Below are 15862 nucleotides of genomic sequence, written 5' to 3'. Positions count from 1 at the left end.
GACGGTCTTCAGGGTTTATTGACTGCCGTGCCACACATAGATTCCCTTTATTGACTATCTTGTCTATATTACTGCTGTGTGTGTGTGTGTGTGTGTGTGTGTGTGTGTGTGTTTTGATGTCTGAAAAAGAGAGAGAGAGAGACAGAGAGACAGAGAGAGAGAGACAGATAGAGACAGTGACAGAGAATGGTGTAATAGAGAAAATTAGCTTTTTCTGAGTGCTAAGCAAAAATATGAAATATCAAAAGGGATTTTAAATTCACTTTTGCCATATTCGGGGACATTAAGATAAACTGCAGTGAAATGTCATTTTGAGTTAACCTTTTGTGTGCGATGCCTTCTCCAGGCAAGTTTGCAACTGCCATTATATAGTTGGACATACAGGGATATGTATTCCCTCAGGGGTAAATCAGTCCTTAGTAATTAGACCTTCTCATGAACCTCACTCAGGATGTTCCAAAGGCCTCACATCCCATTACTTTGAGATCATGTGTTTGTCTAAAACAGAATTATAATGAAATTCCTCATTTAGAAGAGTTTCGCACTTCCTCAGTCAGAATTCAGTATTCCTCTGTTCTTACCAACGGTTGTTGGAATCCCACCTGGTCTCTTTAGCTCTCCCTCTCTTAACTATCTTCCTCTCATCCCGCCCTTCTCCCCTGATTATTTTCTGGGGGTTAATGGATTCCTCTCTCAGTCTATAAAGTGCAAGTTGAGTCCAATGTGATTTGCTCGCTTCACTGAGGCTCAGCCAAGAAAAACGTAAGCATTCGTTTTATCATCTGAGGAAGAAAAAAAACCAAGCAAACATATTGCACATTCCTGAGGATTTAAGCGGCAAAAAACTGTATTTTCCCTTCCGTTTAATGACTGCAACTGTTAGTAAACGATCCAAATCATAAATGTACTTATCTGCTGACGGTCAACAAATATATTTGTTGTTTCAGCACTGGTCCTTCTGGAGAAATCCCTTCAAAGGGTGTGTGTGTGTGTGTGTGTGTGTGTGTGTGTGTGTGTGTCAGTGTGTTACCCACTTTGCGGAAAGCGAGGCGGGTTGTCATTAACGTCGGTGATGACAATGGTGACCGTGGTGGAGCCAGAGAGACCGCCCAGTTGGCCCGCCATGTCTGTCGCCTTGACGACAAGCTCGTAGCGGTCCTTCGTCTCGCGGTCCAGATCCGCCACCGCCGTCAGGATGATCCCTGATGATGTTGTCATGATGCCGATGGGCGGGGGGGAAGAGGGGAGAGATGATTCAGATTCAACAAAAAGCTCCCATTCCTGTTTTGCACTTTTTAACCATAACAAGCTATGGTTCTCCTCCCCCCATATCGAATATTGACTCCCACGGTGCACTCTAATGCGGTGGCAGGAGCACAGCGCATTCAATCCCCCCACCGAAGCATGTCGCGTCTCAGTGGAGGACATTCTGTCGTCGTGCTCATACTTTGTGTGCATGCACTATTACGTGCCTGGGCTGTATTCAAAATGACACAGTTTGGTTTGGCGGAGAGAAGCCAAGCCTTACATGGAAGATAGCGCATGAAAACTGTACTGCTTCAGTAGTGGCAGAGCTCTGCTTGGTCCCCCGTCGTAACATAAGGGGTTTCAGGAGAGAACCGGAGAGAAAGCAAGAGAGAGAGAGAGAGAGACAGAGAGAGAGAGATAACAAGGAGGAGAGAGAAGGAAAGAGAGCAAGGGAGAGAAAGAGAAAGTGAGAGGGGGAGAGAGATGAAGAGAGTGGCAGAGAGAAAGAGAGAGGGAGATTAAGAGAGGTAGAGATAAAAAGAGAGATAGAGAGCGAGAGAGGGAGATAAAGAAAAGCAGAGGAGTCTAGCTTTATTTAGACCAGATTGAAAGATATTGTTTTCCTCGCTTCTCAAAATAAAATACTAATAATAATTGAACAAAATCTCAGTTTCGTTTAGTCTTTTCAACAGTTTTGTCCATCCATCCATCCTTTCCATCCATACATCTAGCCATCAATATATATTTCTGTCTCTCTATCTACCTATGCAGTCACACTTTGAAGCAGAATGATCTCCCTGTTTAAATACAAAAAAGGGTTTTTTGTCTCATAAAATCCACAAAGAGGTAGAAATATTCTTAGATACTTAGATCTGGATAATATATGCAACATGCAGTTGTAACCTATTCCCATTATTCATCCCATCCACTCCACCCTTGACATGATCCATAGTGGCCTTTACTGCTCATGTCAAGTCACTCCCAAAGGTGTGCTTGGTGTCTGATGCACAGCTCTCTCGCTCTGGTCACATTAGGCTGCTCCACGTCACTCCAGGTCATGCTGTCGTGGGAAAAGCACAGAGAGCAGTGGTGCAGAAAAGTGGAGAGACCATCCAGACAGCACAGCCAAAGTCCATATTCATGTCTACCATAATAATTTGTTATAAGCGTTCATGTGATTTCACAGCATTAATCAATGCTATGATAATCATTAATTCTAACAGCATGGCCACAAGATTCTCAAAAGAGTCAGAGGCAAACACACCCAAGACACTCCTTATTCCTCTTGACATATTCTACACTCTACTCAAACAAATTGATCTGCTACTCTTCTTACTTTAAACGCATGTTATATGCATGGTAGAGGACAACTGCAAAGCCAGCAGATCAGACGTCGGTCGTCTGATACGTTCAAAGTTTCACTACAACCTATGCGACAACAAAGCAATGTCTCAGTTCCGTCACCATGCCTTGTGACCCAATGGGCGCACTTGGTCGTCCCGTTTCCTAAATAAAGCGCCTTGCAGTCTCCCAGAGAGCACCTTGGGGAGAGAGCCATTCATCATCCCCTCTTCGCTGCCGCTAACCAAATCAAAGCAGGGGAGGAATCAATTAAACATGTAGTGCCCCTCCCGGGGGGGGCATTTGCAGAGCACCATGGAGCCTAGACATCACCTGGGAGACCGTGGACGGGGCTATATCTTCTCTAGTACCTGCCAGACCAGCCAGTGGGATTCTTCAATATGCTGACTGCGGAGGAAAGTACCACTGGTAAAGTAGTCAGTTTTTGACTCTCCCGAGGATTGTGCTGTCCCCAGCAAATCAACTTTCAAATTTGACGAGATGAAATATTCAGGAGATCAATGGTTGATCATTAGTACATTCCTCACATTTACTATCGCCTCATTTGTATGCATTCTTTTCTTAAAAAGGTTAAATGATAGACGTCCGCTAAAGCTCCGAAGATGTGAAGCTGTAAAGTTGTCACTGTTGCTGTTCCTCATTGGAATAATATAAATATATTTACATCTATTATATTTCCATATGATCTGAATACATTATATTAATCATGTATTTATGGATCTCCACCATAATGTTTCCATTCGTAAATATGGTTTGGTGTATGTGGATTGCATACGTCTGGATTTGTGATAGGCAATAAGAAATGCAATCTTAATGGCTCAATATTATGCATCATTTTGGCAAGTCTTGGTCCCCATTTCATTACTAGCTACATAATAAGACAAGCTGCAGAAAAATTAATAACGATAGACTCATCCATGGAAAAAGTTTAAAAAACAAAAATGTCAGTATACTGTGGAAGCGCAGCCACAAAGTACCCCAACAATGAAGCTCTGGGGTCAAAGACAAAGATTAGGAGCGAAAGAGAGACATACTATAATACTAGTGCTAAGAGTAATGATAATGCTGCTGCGGTTGATTTCTGACCTGTGTGTCTTTCCACAGTGAAAATCTTCTCCTCCTCTAGAACACTGTAGACCACCCTGGCACTGCTGCCATAGGTAGGGTCGTCGGCGTCGGACGCAATGACCTTCATCACCGATGCTCCTATTTGAGAGAGGAGAGAGAGAGAGAGAGAGAGAGAGAGAGAGAGAGAGAGAGAGAGAGAGAGAGAGAGAGAGAGACAGAGAGAGAGAGAGAGAGAAAGAGAGAGAGAGAGAGAGACAGAGAGAGACAGAGAGAGAGCGAGATAGAGATAAAGAGAGAGAGAGAGAGACAGAGAGATAAACACAGAGAGAGACAGATGGAGAGAGAATGAGAGAGGGAGAGGGAGAAAGAGGAGGCACATGGTCAGGAAAGCAAAATACACACAGCAGGGACATTGTGGTGTAGTATAAGCACAAGGACACTGTGTGTATGTGTGTGTGTTTGTGGATGAATTTGTGTTAGTGTTTATGTAAAACATACATACATGGTATCTTATCTGTATGCATGTGTTCAACAGCGCTAACTCATTTGGGTAATGCTGCGAGAAGGTACTGATTCATCCCCACATAAAGAATCTTTCATGGATGTTTTGAAGGCTTAAAATACCTTTCCACTAAAGCGTAAAATTGTTGTCTGACTCCCAATGCCTGGCAAAGAAGTTCTGCTCACGAGATGAAAGAGGACATCAAATCATTCAACGTTTCCATCTTCAAAGAAGGATAAAAGCGCTTGAAATTTTCAACAAACAATTACTGCAGATTACTGGCACTTAGGGATTAATCACTTATTTCCACCGCCAAAATGACGGGTGTTCAGGCAGCGATGTTTGGCAAATACCCTTACCAAAACCACAATGTCTGTGGTATGTGATCAGCTACCAGGGTTCTTTATTCACAAGCCCCCAGCACTTAACACACTAGTCACATATTTGTATTCACTCACCAATTTTAGTAAAAGCTAGCCCTGAGGTTCAAAAAGCTTAAAAGGCCCAATGTTTCTCTCTGTTTTTAATATTTTCAAAGGTAAAGAACAGTTGACAATTCGCCTTTTTAGCTAATGCTTTGCTTCAAGTAATTATTCCCCAACAACAAAAAAAGAGGAACGGATGGAAAACAAAAGAACGAGGCTCAATTATACGTGGCGGTTTGCGTGGCTTCTCAAGGGCTCGAGTGTCAAGTGTACGTCACTGCCGCGCCGCTGGCCGGGGCTATAGGTAATTACTGACAGCTGGTGTTGCCCACCTAAAGGTCACAGCTGTAGCCTTTCTCTGAGCCCTGTCATGCTACCGTCCGGCCACATAATGGCCGTATGCTAATGAAGCTAATTAGCGGGAAGTGTCACAGCGCTGTTTGTTTCCTGTCACCCATTGGGGCTCCCAAGGGGCTTGGTGTGGGGGATGGGGGTTATTCACAAGTAGATTATCATTAAAGCCACCGGGGCCATTATCACGGACAGCTCTGATCGCTATCCCAGCACCGCTGTTGCCAATGGCAGCCGTTTCAACCCCCCGACACACACAAACACACGCACACACACACACTTTGTAAGTGGCTTGCTTGTCGGCTAACATGACAGGCAAAAGACGTTAAGCATGCGCTAGCTAGCCAACGGGGCCAATGCCAAATAACGATAGCACCACCTGAAGCGCCCCCCCCCCCCCCCCCCCCCCCCCCCCCCCCAGCGGTTTAAGAGAATTAGAGAGTAGGGATTTCATAAAACGCTATTTCATTTATGAATGTATGGATGTATGCATGTGAATATATTTGTTGTCCGCAAACACAATAATGGCGTATGCTTTGATGTCGGTGTGGGGTTGGAGGGGGTGGGGCATCTGCTTTCAATTACCTCATATCTCCCTCAGTTCGTCCAAAAATGGAATAATTGGCTGGTCCGGCGTGGATGTGGGCTCATACGTCATGAGCCACCCAGAAAGTCCTAATCTCAGCCAAATATGCAGAACCACACGGTGGCTGATCGCGAGGAGGGAAACATACGATGCGTGTCAGCGGGAGATCACTCCCGATATGGCGCTCTCATCGCATCCCAATCACGAGGCCAGGAGAGGCTGGCTGTTTTCATTACTGCACACCAGCGGGCTCCGCACACATCCTGCCTACCTAAGTCGCCCTGGCCCTATGTGCGTCCAGCCAAAAAAGCACATTTTCTGTCCACGGGATTACTGTCTTATCTTAATTTTCCCCTGGTTACAATCAGCGAGACGCTCAGCTGTTCCCAGGGCTGGGAGGGCTGGTCGGAGAACTATATATATGCAAATTGTACTTTATTGTGTTTGTATTAATAAAAAAAGGAAGATGAGGAGGATGTGTAGAGGGTTAGGGGGCTTGGGGGGGGGGGGGGGGGGGGGGGGGGGGGGGGGGGCAGGGCACTTTGCCAGAGAGTATCACTGGGAGGATTCATTAATTATCTATTGACTCAGATGGCAGCTCTCTTCAACTGACTCTGCTTCTGATGGACTTAATGGAGATATCATATATACACACACACATGCAAGGACACACGCACAAACACATGCACCGAAAACAAACACACACAGACAAACGCAGTGATACAATAAGTTATACTAACAGAAATACAAGGAGGATTTCTAATGGACCTGGTTTGCATTATCTTTGTTAGTTTAGTTCTTAAAACAAATTACTTTGGGATGAGACAGAAGGGTGCAATTATTTTGCACCCTTGCAGAAGGGTGCAAGGGTGCAATTATTTTGCTGTTTGTCATTATTAACAGCAATAAAGCGGATGGGTGGCTGGGTTGATGAGAATTTTTGTCCAAAAAATATTTGTAATACAACCCATTCGCACACGATTTGTCACCACCTAAATCGTTGCCAAGCATTGTAAACAAAATCGAATATAAAAATATTAGTGCTGTCAAGCGATTAAAATATTTAATCGCGATTAATCGCATCAATGTCATAGTTAACTCGCGATTAATCGCAATTAATTGCACATTTCTTTATATACTAAATATCCCTTGATTTCGTGCTGCTAGCCTTTTAATGAGATCAGAGTGTTGAGAAGGACAGTAATAAAATATATTTGGTAAGATGGATATAAGAAGAGACCCGCAGTGAATTCAACCCGGTCCACTTGACATCAGGGAGGTGCATGACAGTGGTAGGCCTACCGTAAAACTTCAATAGCCCAGGCTTTTATTTGTTTCAATCACTGAACTTTCGAACAAAACTGTTGCTCAGCAAAGGTGGGAAATACTATAACATTTATTATTTAAACCAGCATGAATATTCCTACCGTACGAAGGCCCATACACATTACCAGGCTATCGAATAACACCTACACACACACACACACACACACGCACACACGGCAGCGGAGTGGTAATCGGGAGAGCTGGGGTGGGCCGTTAACGTTTCGGGGCTATGGGGCTGATTACTGCGGGATAACAATATTGCGTTTATAAAAGTTTCTTGCAGCGCCGTCCAACAGCCTGAGCTGTGCACCCACAACCTCTCACTCACTCAACAGCCGCAACACTCAAAAACTGTCAACGTCGCAACCAAGTCGATTTTGTCTAGAGGGGAGTAACTGAGCAGCCCCTTCCGAAGTGGTACAGCCCAGGTGGTCCTTGAACTGCGATTGGTCGAAAAGAGGTAAAAGCTAATGACAACATTGAACTCTAGTACCAGGCTCAAACAGAGTGACACACAAACACACACACACTTTTAAGGAGTTTTTGTTGGTTTGCGTTAACGCCGTTAATAACGCGTTAAACTGACCACTAAAATATATATATACATATACCAATGACAAGCTTAGTGCTGTCATAGCTTTCTGTTGCTCACGATTGCTGATGCTATGATGGAAAAGTTTGGTACTAAATAAGACACTAATAGCTCAAAGTAATATTGTTTTGACACACATTGACTAGGAACCTGAGACTAACCAAAATGAATCACTGGCAAGCGGCAGGCTTTTGATGTTATGAATATATCCAGGCTAAACAAACAAGTCTTTTTCAATTTCATGTAGTTGATGGTGCTATTCCCAGTATGTGGCAATCTTCCCTTCCCAAGTCCCTGCCCACCTGCCACAAGTGTCGACGTCCGTGGCAGCAAAAGGCGCCACCACCACTAACTACCATATAGCAGAACAAAGACAGTGGATGTGACACAACAAGCTCCACAGTGTATGAGCCTGAAGTGTGAACCCACCCCCGTGTTCAGCGCACCCAGCGATGGCCCCTTATTAGCCTGTGTGCAGAACAGCCGTGCTTGAACATAAAAGCCCCTTTAACGGAGGAGGTAACACGTATCATGTCTGCTGATAAGATGATATAAAAAATAAATAAATATCATGAATGTATTTCTTCTTTCTTTCTTCTTTCAAGGGGATCAGGTTGGCTTCTTATGCGCGAACCCCTAGCAGGATAGATTTATGCATGAGCTGGGTTTAATGGCACCAACACAGGCTGTCCAAATGGCTTCCCCACCCCATTCCGCCACTCCGGGGGAGACGGTTCAATTACCGAGAGGGGGGCTCGGAGGAGTGTGCCGCCGGCGCAGACACCGGACTGACAGCCCTTTAAGAGGCAGCCTCATAAAAGAGATTTGTGCACGTCTCAGGCACGCGCCCCTGTGTGTGTGTGCTATTGTGTGTGTGTGTGTGTTGTGTTGTCTTGTGGTGTGTGTTTGTGTGTGTGTGTGTGTGTGTGTGCTTGCGCCGGCCTATTCTAATCTGTAGGACCAAGCAACTCCCTCCCGCATTATGGATCATTTAGTAAAGCCATAAACGCTGAGGTGTTTTCACATGAAAAGTTATTTATCCGCCGCTCCCCCCGAAACCCCCCAAACATGATTGATTCCTCCCCCCCCCCCCCCCCCCCCCCCCCCCGTCTCGCTCTCTCATCCATATAAACGCCTCAGCGCAGAGAGGGTTAGAAAGAAAGAGAGGGGGGAGGGAGAGAAAGAGAGAGAGAGAAGAAGAGGGCGAGAGAAAGAGACAGACAGACTGAGAGCGACAGAGAGAGCAAGAAAGAGAAAGAGAATGAATTAAATAGTGGAGGGGATGTGGTGGAGGTTCGGAAAGAGGGGGGGACAGAGTTATGGGGGAGGCGGGTGGGCTGGTGGGGTTGGGGATTAAGTATAAAAGGAAGACAAAATCTGTGGCGTCATAAAAGCCAATGGCGTGCTTACCAAGATGCCTTATGAGGTCTCTAAGAGGATTTAGACATATTCTCCATCTACCGAGACGCCGGCAATAAATCTGCAGCCCAATTATTCTCTCGACTCGTGGTTGCGCGTTGGCGTGCAGACAAGGCTGTTTGTTTAATAGGAAATTGCAGGGACCCACGGCGGGGCCTAAGTCAAGCCATTTAAACTTCCACAAGACAACAAAACTCAATTGAAGCAATCATTGATGAAGGAGAATGAAAGCGGTAGGTGGGATCCATAACAGGAATCGATTGATAAACAGCCCCCCCCGCGTGCTCATCTCTCTTCAGGCAGAGGTACACAGAGGTTTTTCCCTAAATACTCAAGGCATCATCGTCTTGGTCCCTAGGCTGTATGCCTTCTCAGAGGCTCACTGTCTGCACCAGCCACCTGTACGTTGACATGAACACATGCTCTTGTACAGGGGAGGTGTTGAAGAGGGAGGAGGGTCTCATCGTCCTTCATCTTGTGACATCACTCCCATCATTCACAGAGAAAATGTCTTCCCCTCGTCCCGCTTTCATTTTCAGGATGACACGTGCCAAATTCTGTCTCATCCTGCGACTTGCATGAACAAATGCATGCATGCGCTTGGCACACACACACACTTTTCAAGCACGCTCTATAACACAAATAGACGCTATCACACAAATAGAGTGAGCCAGCACACAACACACACACACACACTCACAGGATGACAGCGAAGAATCGATGTGGACCGACACCGTCATTGACTGTTAATGTTCCTGGTCAGATAAATGGGGGTAGTTGGCAGGGACTATCGATTATAAGATACACCTGCCCTGTCATATCTCCTCCTCTCAGCTGCTGTTCAGAATGTACTAACCTCCGCTGTTAGCGCGGCTCTCTTAAACGGTAAGTTCAGCAATTTGAAGACTCTCTGGGCGCCTCCCTGAACCCTGCGCAGCGTGAAGGACTATTAGTTCCTAAATCCTCAAGTGGCCTCCGTGTCATGAAGATTTATTGAAAGAATGAGCAAATAGCGCCATCAATTTTCATAGGGGACATGAAGATATATATAAATGCAGAATGGGTGAGGGAGTGGGCTAGGAAGCGAGGCAGAAGTGTTAGAGGAAAGAGAAAATACACTATATTGGCGATACCAGAGGTGTGAAGAGCATGGTATCATTCATATCACGACATTGACATGTGCCTGGGATTATAAAATGTGAATATGGAGAAAGCAAAAAAAATATATATTTGTTTACATAGCAATCCAGTTAGCCTCTTTATACTACTTAACTACCAACAAATCCCAAATGCAATGGTTATTTATTTACTAAGCCCTTTTCGTAACAATGCATATATATAAAAGATGACTGTAATATACCTCTGAAATTGTGAGTGAACCCATTCCAAATAAACCGGTATCTACTAGATACATCTGCAGAGAAGAGAACACACATGTGGACTGCTAAATGGGATTATTTATTCCTTGTTGCCAATTATCTCGGCAAAAAGATCTACACACGCCAGCTACTGTACACGCAGGTCCTACTTAATGTTGATCCCAGCATGATTTACACAGATACAACGGAGGGTCTGCCCTTAAGAACCACGCCAGCCCCAGTGCCTCCTCTGTGTTTTTAGTCTGATCACCTGTTGCTTCTCCTCACATCTCAGATCCATTTAACTCCATTTAAAACATAATATTTGTTTCTCACAAAAACATGTTAAATTTTCAGCAGACTCGATTTGCTGCAAAATTTCACGGGTAACCAAACATATCATCAAGCTTGCCTGCATGACTATGAGGGTATTTCTGTGTGTGTGTGCGTACTCGCGTGAGGGTATGTGCATGCGTGGGAGTGTAAGGGTAGTGTGTGTTTTACTCAAGAGGTAAAAAGCTGCGTGTATAAAATAATAAAAACTGAATCTCGACTCCAACATGGTCTCTGAGCTTGCCATTATTTGTTTAAGAGATAAAAGTGAAAGGAGGTTGGTCATTTTATAACTGCTGCTAAATTTATCTTGACTCTTCTGTGTCCCTGGTGCTTTGCTCCTCTGTTTTTAAATTCAACAGACCTTCAGGTATCAGATTGTCTTAAAACTACCGTCACATTTCAAGTACTTAGTGAGCCCCATGCCATTTGGTTTATACATTACTGTTTGTCTTGCCTGCTCCCACATTGCCTCAGAGTATAGTTGATGGATAATGGTGAGGGATTATAAAGGGATTAAACTTTGTTATCATTCTACAATGGTCTTTGTTGTTGTTGTATGTTTTATTGGCTTGGTGGTTTATCGGTCAGTGCTATCTGTGCATCTGTTGAGGGGCAGAGGGAATTGAGACAAAGAAGGTGTGCCAAAACATCCGAATTTCTGCAGTATTCTTTCCAGTCTGGCAGTATACTTGGAACAGAACTACATTTTCAACCACAATGTCGGCGTTAATACCACATTGGCATAAACCATGTTTGCTACATCTCCGCCCATTCTTGGAGATCGTGAAAACCAGATGTGTGTACAAATTGGTATGTATGTACATGCACATATCAAGCTGGGATCTCCAGTAAACTCCCACTACGTCTAAACAGGGGGTTGTGAAAACATTGTGCTTTATTTGTAATCAGAAGATTTTTAATAGATACAATTCAAATTCTTAAAAGTTTGCAGCATCTAGATATAATATCTACTGTAAACACGGCCTATGAGAAGTTGTTTTCTTTGCTTGCATTACCAAAAATGTTAAATCAGTATTTTGTGTGTGTGGCCAATGCAGAGAATAAAAAATGACATACTTCTACGTAGCCTTTACTTTGTTTCTTAGCCTGGCTGGGAGCACTTATCCCTCCCCTGTACCAGCTGCCAAGCTGCTCCACCTCGGCTAGGTCCACCCGTTATCCTGCCTTCATCCAAATGGCCTCAACGGATACACTATTCACTTAAAGCCGAGCCCATTGGGTTGTTTTATTTGTAAAGCCAAGGCTGAATATGTTTGCAAGGTTGAAGAGAAGGGCCTCTTCCTTCTAAATGGAAGGACCCTAAAGCTTCTAATATCGATAAGAGGCAACATTAGCATTTAATAATGAATATAGGGAACGATTTACGCTGGTGTTATAAAAACATAGAAAATGAATAGGATGGTTCATGTTAAAAAACAAAGAGCGTATGCCATTGCTGGTTGGCTGAATAGTGCGGTTGAAGGGTTTAAAGAGGATGAGTCCTTTAGGTAAAAGATAATCTATCATATTTATCATGACATGCATGTCCATCACTCAATCAATCAAAGCTAGCAGCATTAGACATCTGGCCTTCTATCTGCCTAAAAAAAAAAAACAATATATGCAATACACAAACCTCAATATTGATATGTATGGATACAACCAGAACAAACAGCACCTGTACGCTAATGGATACGGACAGGGAGCGAGTCTGACGTCATTCAACAGCGCATTGTGTAAGTTGTGTTGTTAGTTAGACTGTTGGAGTGTCTGCCTATTCTGTTGGTAAATAGGCTAATGTACAAGTCCCAAAAGGTTCAGCCTGAGCACACTCCAAGAAAATTACAGACAAATGAAATCGAGGGCTAGGGCCACTGCAGATGTGCTGAATAGAGCTGATGAACGCTATAGGGGAGTGACTCCATTCAGAGAATCACAGAGGAAAGCTTCGCTTTAGAAACATTTACTGGAGGACAAATGTGGTTCTAAGAGGAAACATGATAAGACATATATATAACTTAACACATATGAGCAATTGCATGTTAAACACTAATACATTAGCCATTACACCCGTCTATTAAGGTTTGAACATTTGGAGCTATCTATAGCTCTATAGGTAATGCAATAGTAAAATAAGTAAATAACAAGTACTCTGCCCATCAATAACCTAGTGTTTTCAACCTGTAGTATGCGTACCACTGGTGGAACGTGAGGTTCCTGCAGGTGGTACCTGAGTTTTTATTCTTTAAATAGACATTTTAAATGTTCAATTATTGACTTTAGAATAATTGAACATTTAAAATCATTTTTATTCATGTTTTGTGTGCTAAATAAACATGCTGAGTGAAGCAGCATTGCCGACTGTTTCTTTCCCTTTGTCCATGACCTTTCTCCAGTAATAATTGTGTTGAAAGGGGACGCTGGCACTCTTTGCTCAGCCACTGAATGTGTATTCATACATTTGTTACCCTTTGTACATGAGGTGGTCCGCAAAAGGACTTGATGACAACTACGTTTCAAAATGTCCACAATGGGTATAGCATTAAATGCGCAGTTTAGAAGTGTATCCTGCTAGCTGTATACAGTAAAAAGTAGGACAAAAACTGTGTGACCAGACTAGCTCCCTTGCTGGTTTATACGACGTGTGTGAATGGCGGTATCTTTGGCGGCCAAAAGAAAAGCACATACAAAACGAGTACTCACTGAGATATGAACAGTGTATTCAATATAAATGTTTTAGTGTTTCCTGCATCCCTGGAACACATTTGTTGCTTTTGTTTCTTGCTCAGCACTGTGACGTTCTTACCACGAATGAAGCCGTGCTCAAAGTCTCGGAGGGACAGCCAATCCCCTGAACACAGCAGACATGATTCAATACTGCAGCGCTGTTGTCCTTTTTAGTTAAGTAAAATGTTTTTCTTCCCCCCAAACTCACAGTTAGGGAGTCGCCTACTGTGAAAGCTAGCTGCTTTTTTCTTCCTTTCAAGGAAGAGCTTACTGACAAGGCTGACCCGACAAAGCGACAGAAGCAACATCGAATGATATGCAAACAAATGTTATTTTTCCTCTTCGGTCGTGGGTGTTGAGCACAGACGGAGAAACAAACAAGGCTAGCAGAGAGACAGCTTTGGCCTGGGCGACACCGAGAGGAGACGTGAGTGAAGGTTTGGAGACTTGGGGAAGGGGAAAGGGGGGGGCACATGTGTGTGTGAGTGTGGAGGGGTTGCTGTGACAAGAGATTTGAGCCAAGGGACTCGAGCAAAGGAAGGTGAGTATGGATATAACCTCCCCACGGCGGGCATAGCTGATTGCTTCCCCTGTTATTATGATTGACCGCATAACAGTTTTTTCCCTCCACAGCGGCTCAACGGAGTGAGCATGGCCGGCCGTTGCTAACGGCTAACGCAAGCTAATCCTGCTTGGTTACAATGATGACGATGATGAAAAAAGGCAAGTCCGGGGCCTTGCATCACATGCTTGTCTCCCTGCGTTATGTGTCCATCAGTGTCCGCGTAATCATGGAGAACAACTGTGTGACATTGATTTGATCTCTGGAACAGAACGCCACATGGTAGAACCACCACCACCACCTCAAGCAGTACCGACGCAGCAGAAACCGCTGCTGGCTAGCAAAATGATTAAATGCGCTGATGCTTTTTTGCTCTAAGTGATACTGCTAAGTGTCAAAACGAGTGTGTGGGGAGTTTAATCTTACGAATGAACACTATTGACGTGTCATAATAACCTCCCCGCCAAGACATTTCTTAACTATTACAACAATGACAGTGTCGAAGTGGTATGTGGCATTGGTCTAAATATAGATCCAGTTAACTCTGGTGCTCGTCTTTCTGCCTGGAGTCTCGTTATTATGTCTTCTGAATTAATAACTGTTGCGATATTATGCAGTTAGGATAGGGCAAAATCCATATTCCTCTTATGTTTGGAATTGGGCAGCTTGTATTCATGTAGCTCGGATTAAAGACATAGAAATGTAAAAAACAATCTCCATCCAAAATACATGCAATTCATTTGCACACATTTGTTCTTAATAGCCTTCTTTAATAGAATAATATGCTATATTAAATACTTTCATATCTTATATGTTCTTTCACAATTGCAATTAGTGGGTGACATATGTGTACAAGACGCATGATAATCAAATAAAACATTAATTCATTAGTCATTAATTTAACAGCCTATGGAACCAACCTGATGTCATATTGTGCACCATGGGGAAAGTTCATACATATTCAACTAATATTCATGTGAGGAGGGAATAGTCTTGGCTAGGCATAAAGCAAAAGAGCAGGAAAAGTCTGTTTGCAGATTACACTAAGGCCAGTAGGCCTACTGTGGATACATTGAGCTTGTCACCAAACCTCATCTGTGAATTGTTTATTAAAAATGTATTCTTTATGACTACATTTAATTAATTTAGACACTCACCAATGTATGAGAACATGACATAGGATGTAAGATAAGAAATATGAAACTTTTTTTTTGTAAAGAACATGTGACAGGTATATTATTATATTACGTCTACATTTGAAAAGGGCCTTAAAGTGTAAGAGAGCCGCCTAATTAATCCAAAAAATCTAACAATATATTGTTTGAGGCCGAGGCTTCTAAAATAGAGGGAAAAGGCGTTATCCCCATGGTTACACCCATTTGATAGGCCTCCTTTTTGTTTAAGCTAGTAAGCCTTGTTGAGTATGAGCATTTTTATGAGCAATGGTGTATATGAATCATGTTGCACAACCTAGTGTTATGGTATACCTTTCAAAGAAGCTTAACCATCTCAGCTTGAGTTTGGAACAAAGCATACTATTCAAAAGCTGGATGACCGAGACAAAAACAGGATTCCAGTTTGCTAAGATGTAGACGTAATCATCCATGACTTTTCACCTCCCGCTCACAGACTATGCGCTTATTCTGAAATTGGTTAATCACCAGTGACATCCATTCTGTTCCAAATGAGTGTGATGCAGCCCACATAGCTGTCTCCTTCTTTTGATCAACACAATTAAGTGCAAACGGACGGCCATGGTCGAAAGTTCATTGGAAGGTTGCTCTGTACTGAGCATTTAGAATTATCAAACTGCCTCAAACAGAGCAAAGCATCTTCACTCAGAACTCCTCGCCTCAGTCTCTAAGACCTTGAGAATGTGCCTGTTCACACAGAATAACAACTTGTGGATTTGTTTTTTGTGAGCCTTATTGGAGAAGATGACCCGACCAGGGCAGTTCGTATGTGCCTACCGGTGTTGGACCAAACAAAGATACAGCTAG

General features: G+C 43.5%; 1 protein-coding gene across 1 annotated transcript in view; it reads right to left on the bottom strand.

Moving 5' to 3' along the window:
* Positions 1 to 15862, bottom strand: part of cdh22 (cadherin 22) — a gene marked incomplete at both ends in the record, with an annotated part of 67916 nt that overhangs the window by 39007 nt on the left and 13047 nt on the right. The window contains 2 exons of the mRNA XM_079747764.1: positions 1035 to 1202; positions 3697 to 3816. Coding sequence (XP_079603890.1) covers positions 1035 to 1202; positions 3697 to 3816 — 288 coding nt within the window. The remainder of the gene's footprint in view (positions 1 to 1034; positions 1203 to 3696; positions 3817 to 15862) is intronic.

This window comes from Pollachius pollachius (genome assembly GCF_949987615.1).
Source record: "Pollachius pollachius genome assembly, chromosome: 12".
In the NCBI taxonomy this organism is placed as follows: Eukaryota; Metazoa; Chordata; class Actinopteri; order Gadiformes; family Gadidae; genus Pollachius; species Pollachius pollachius.
The sequence above is the reverse complement of the archived record's forward strand: the minus strand, read 5'-3'. Positions and strand labels throughout refer to the sequence as shown.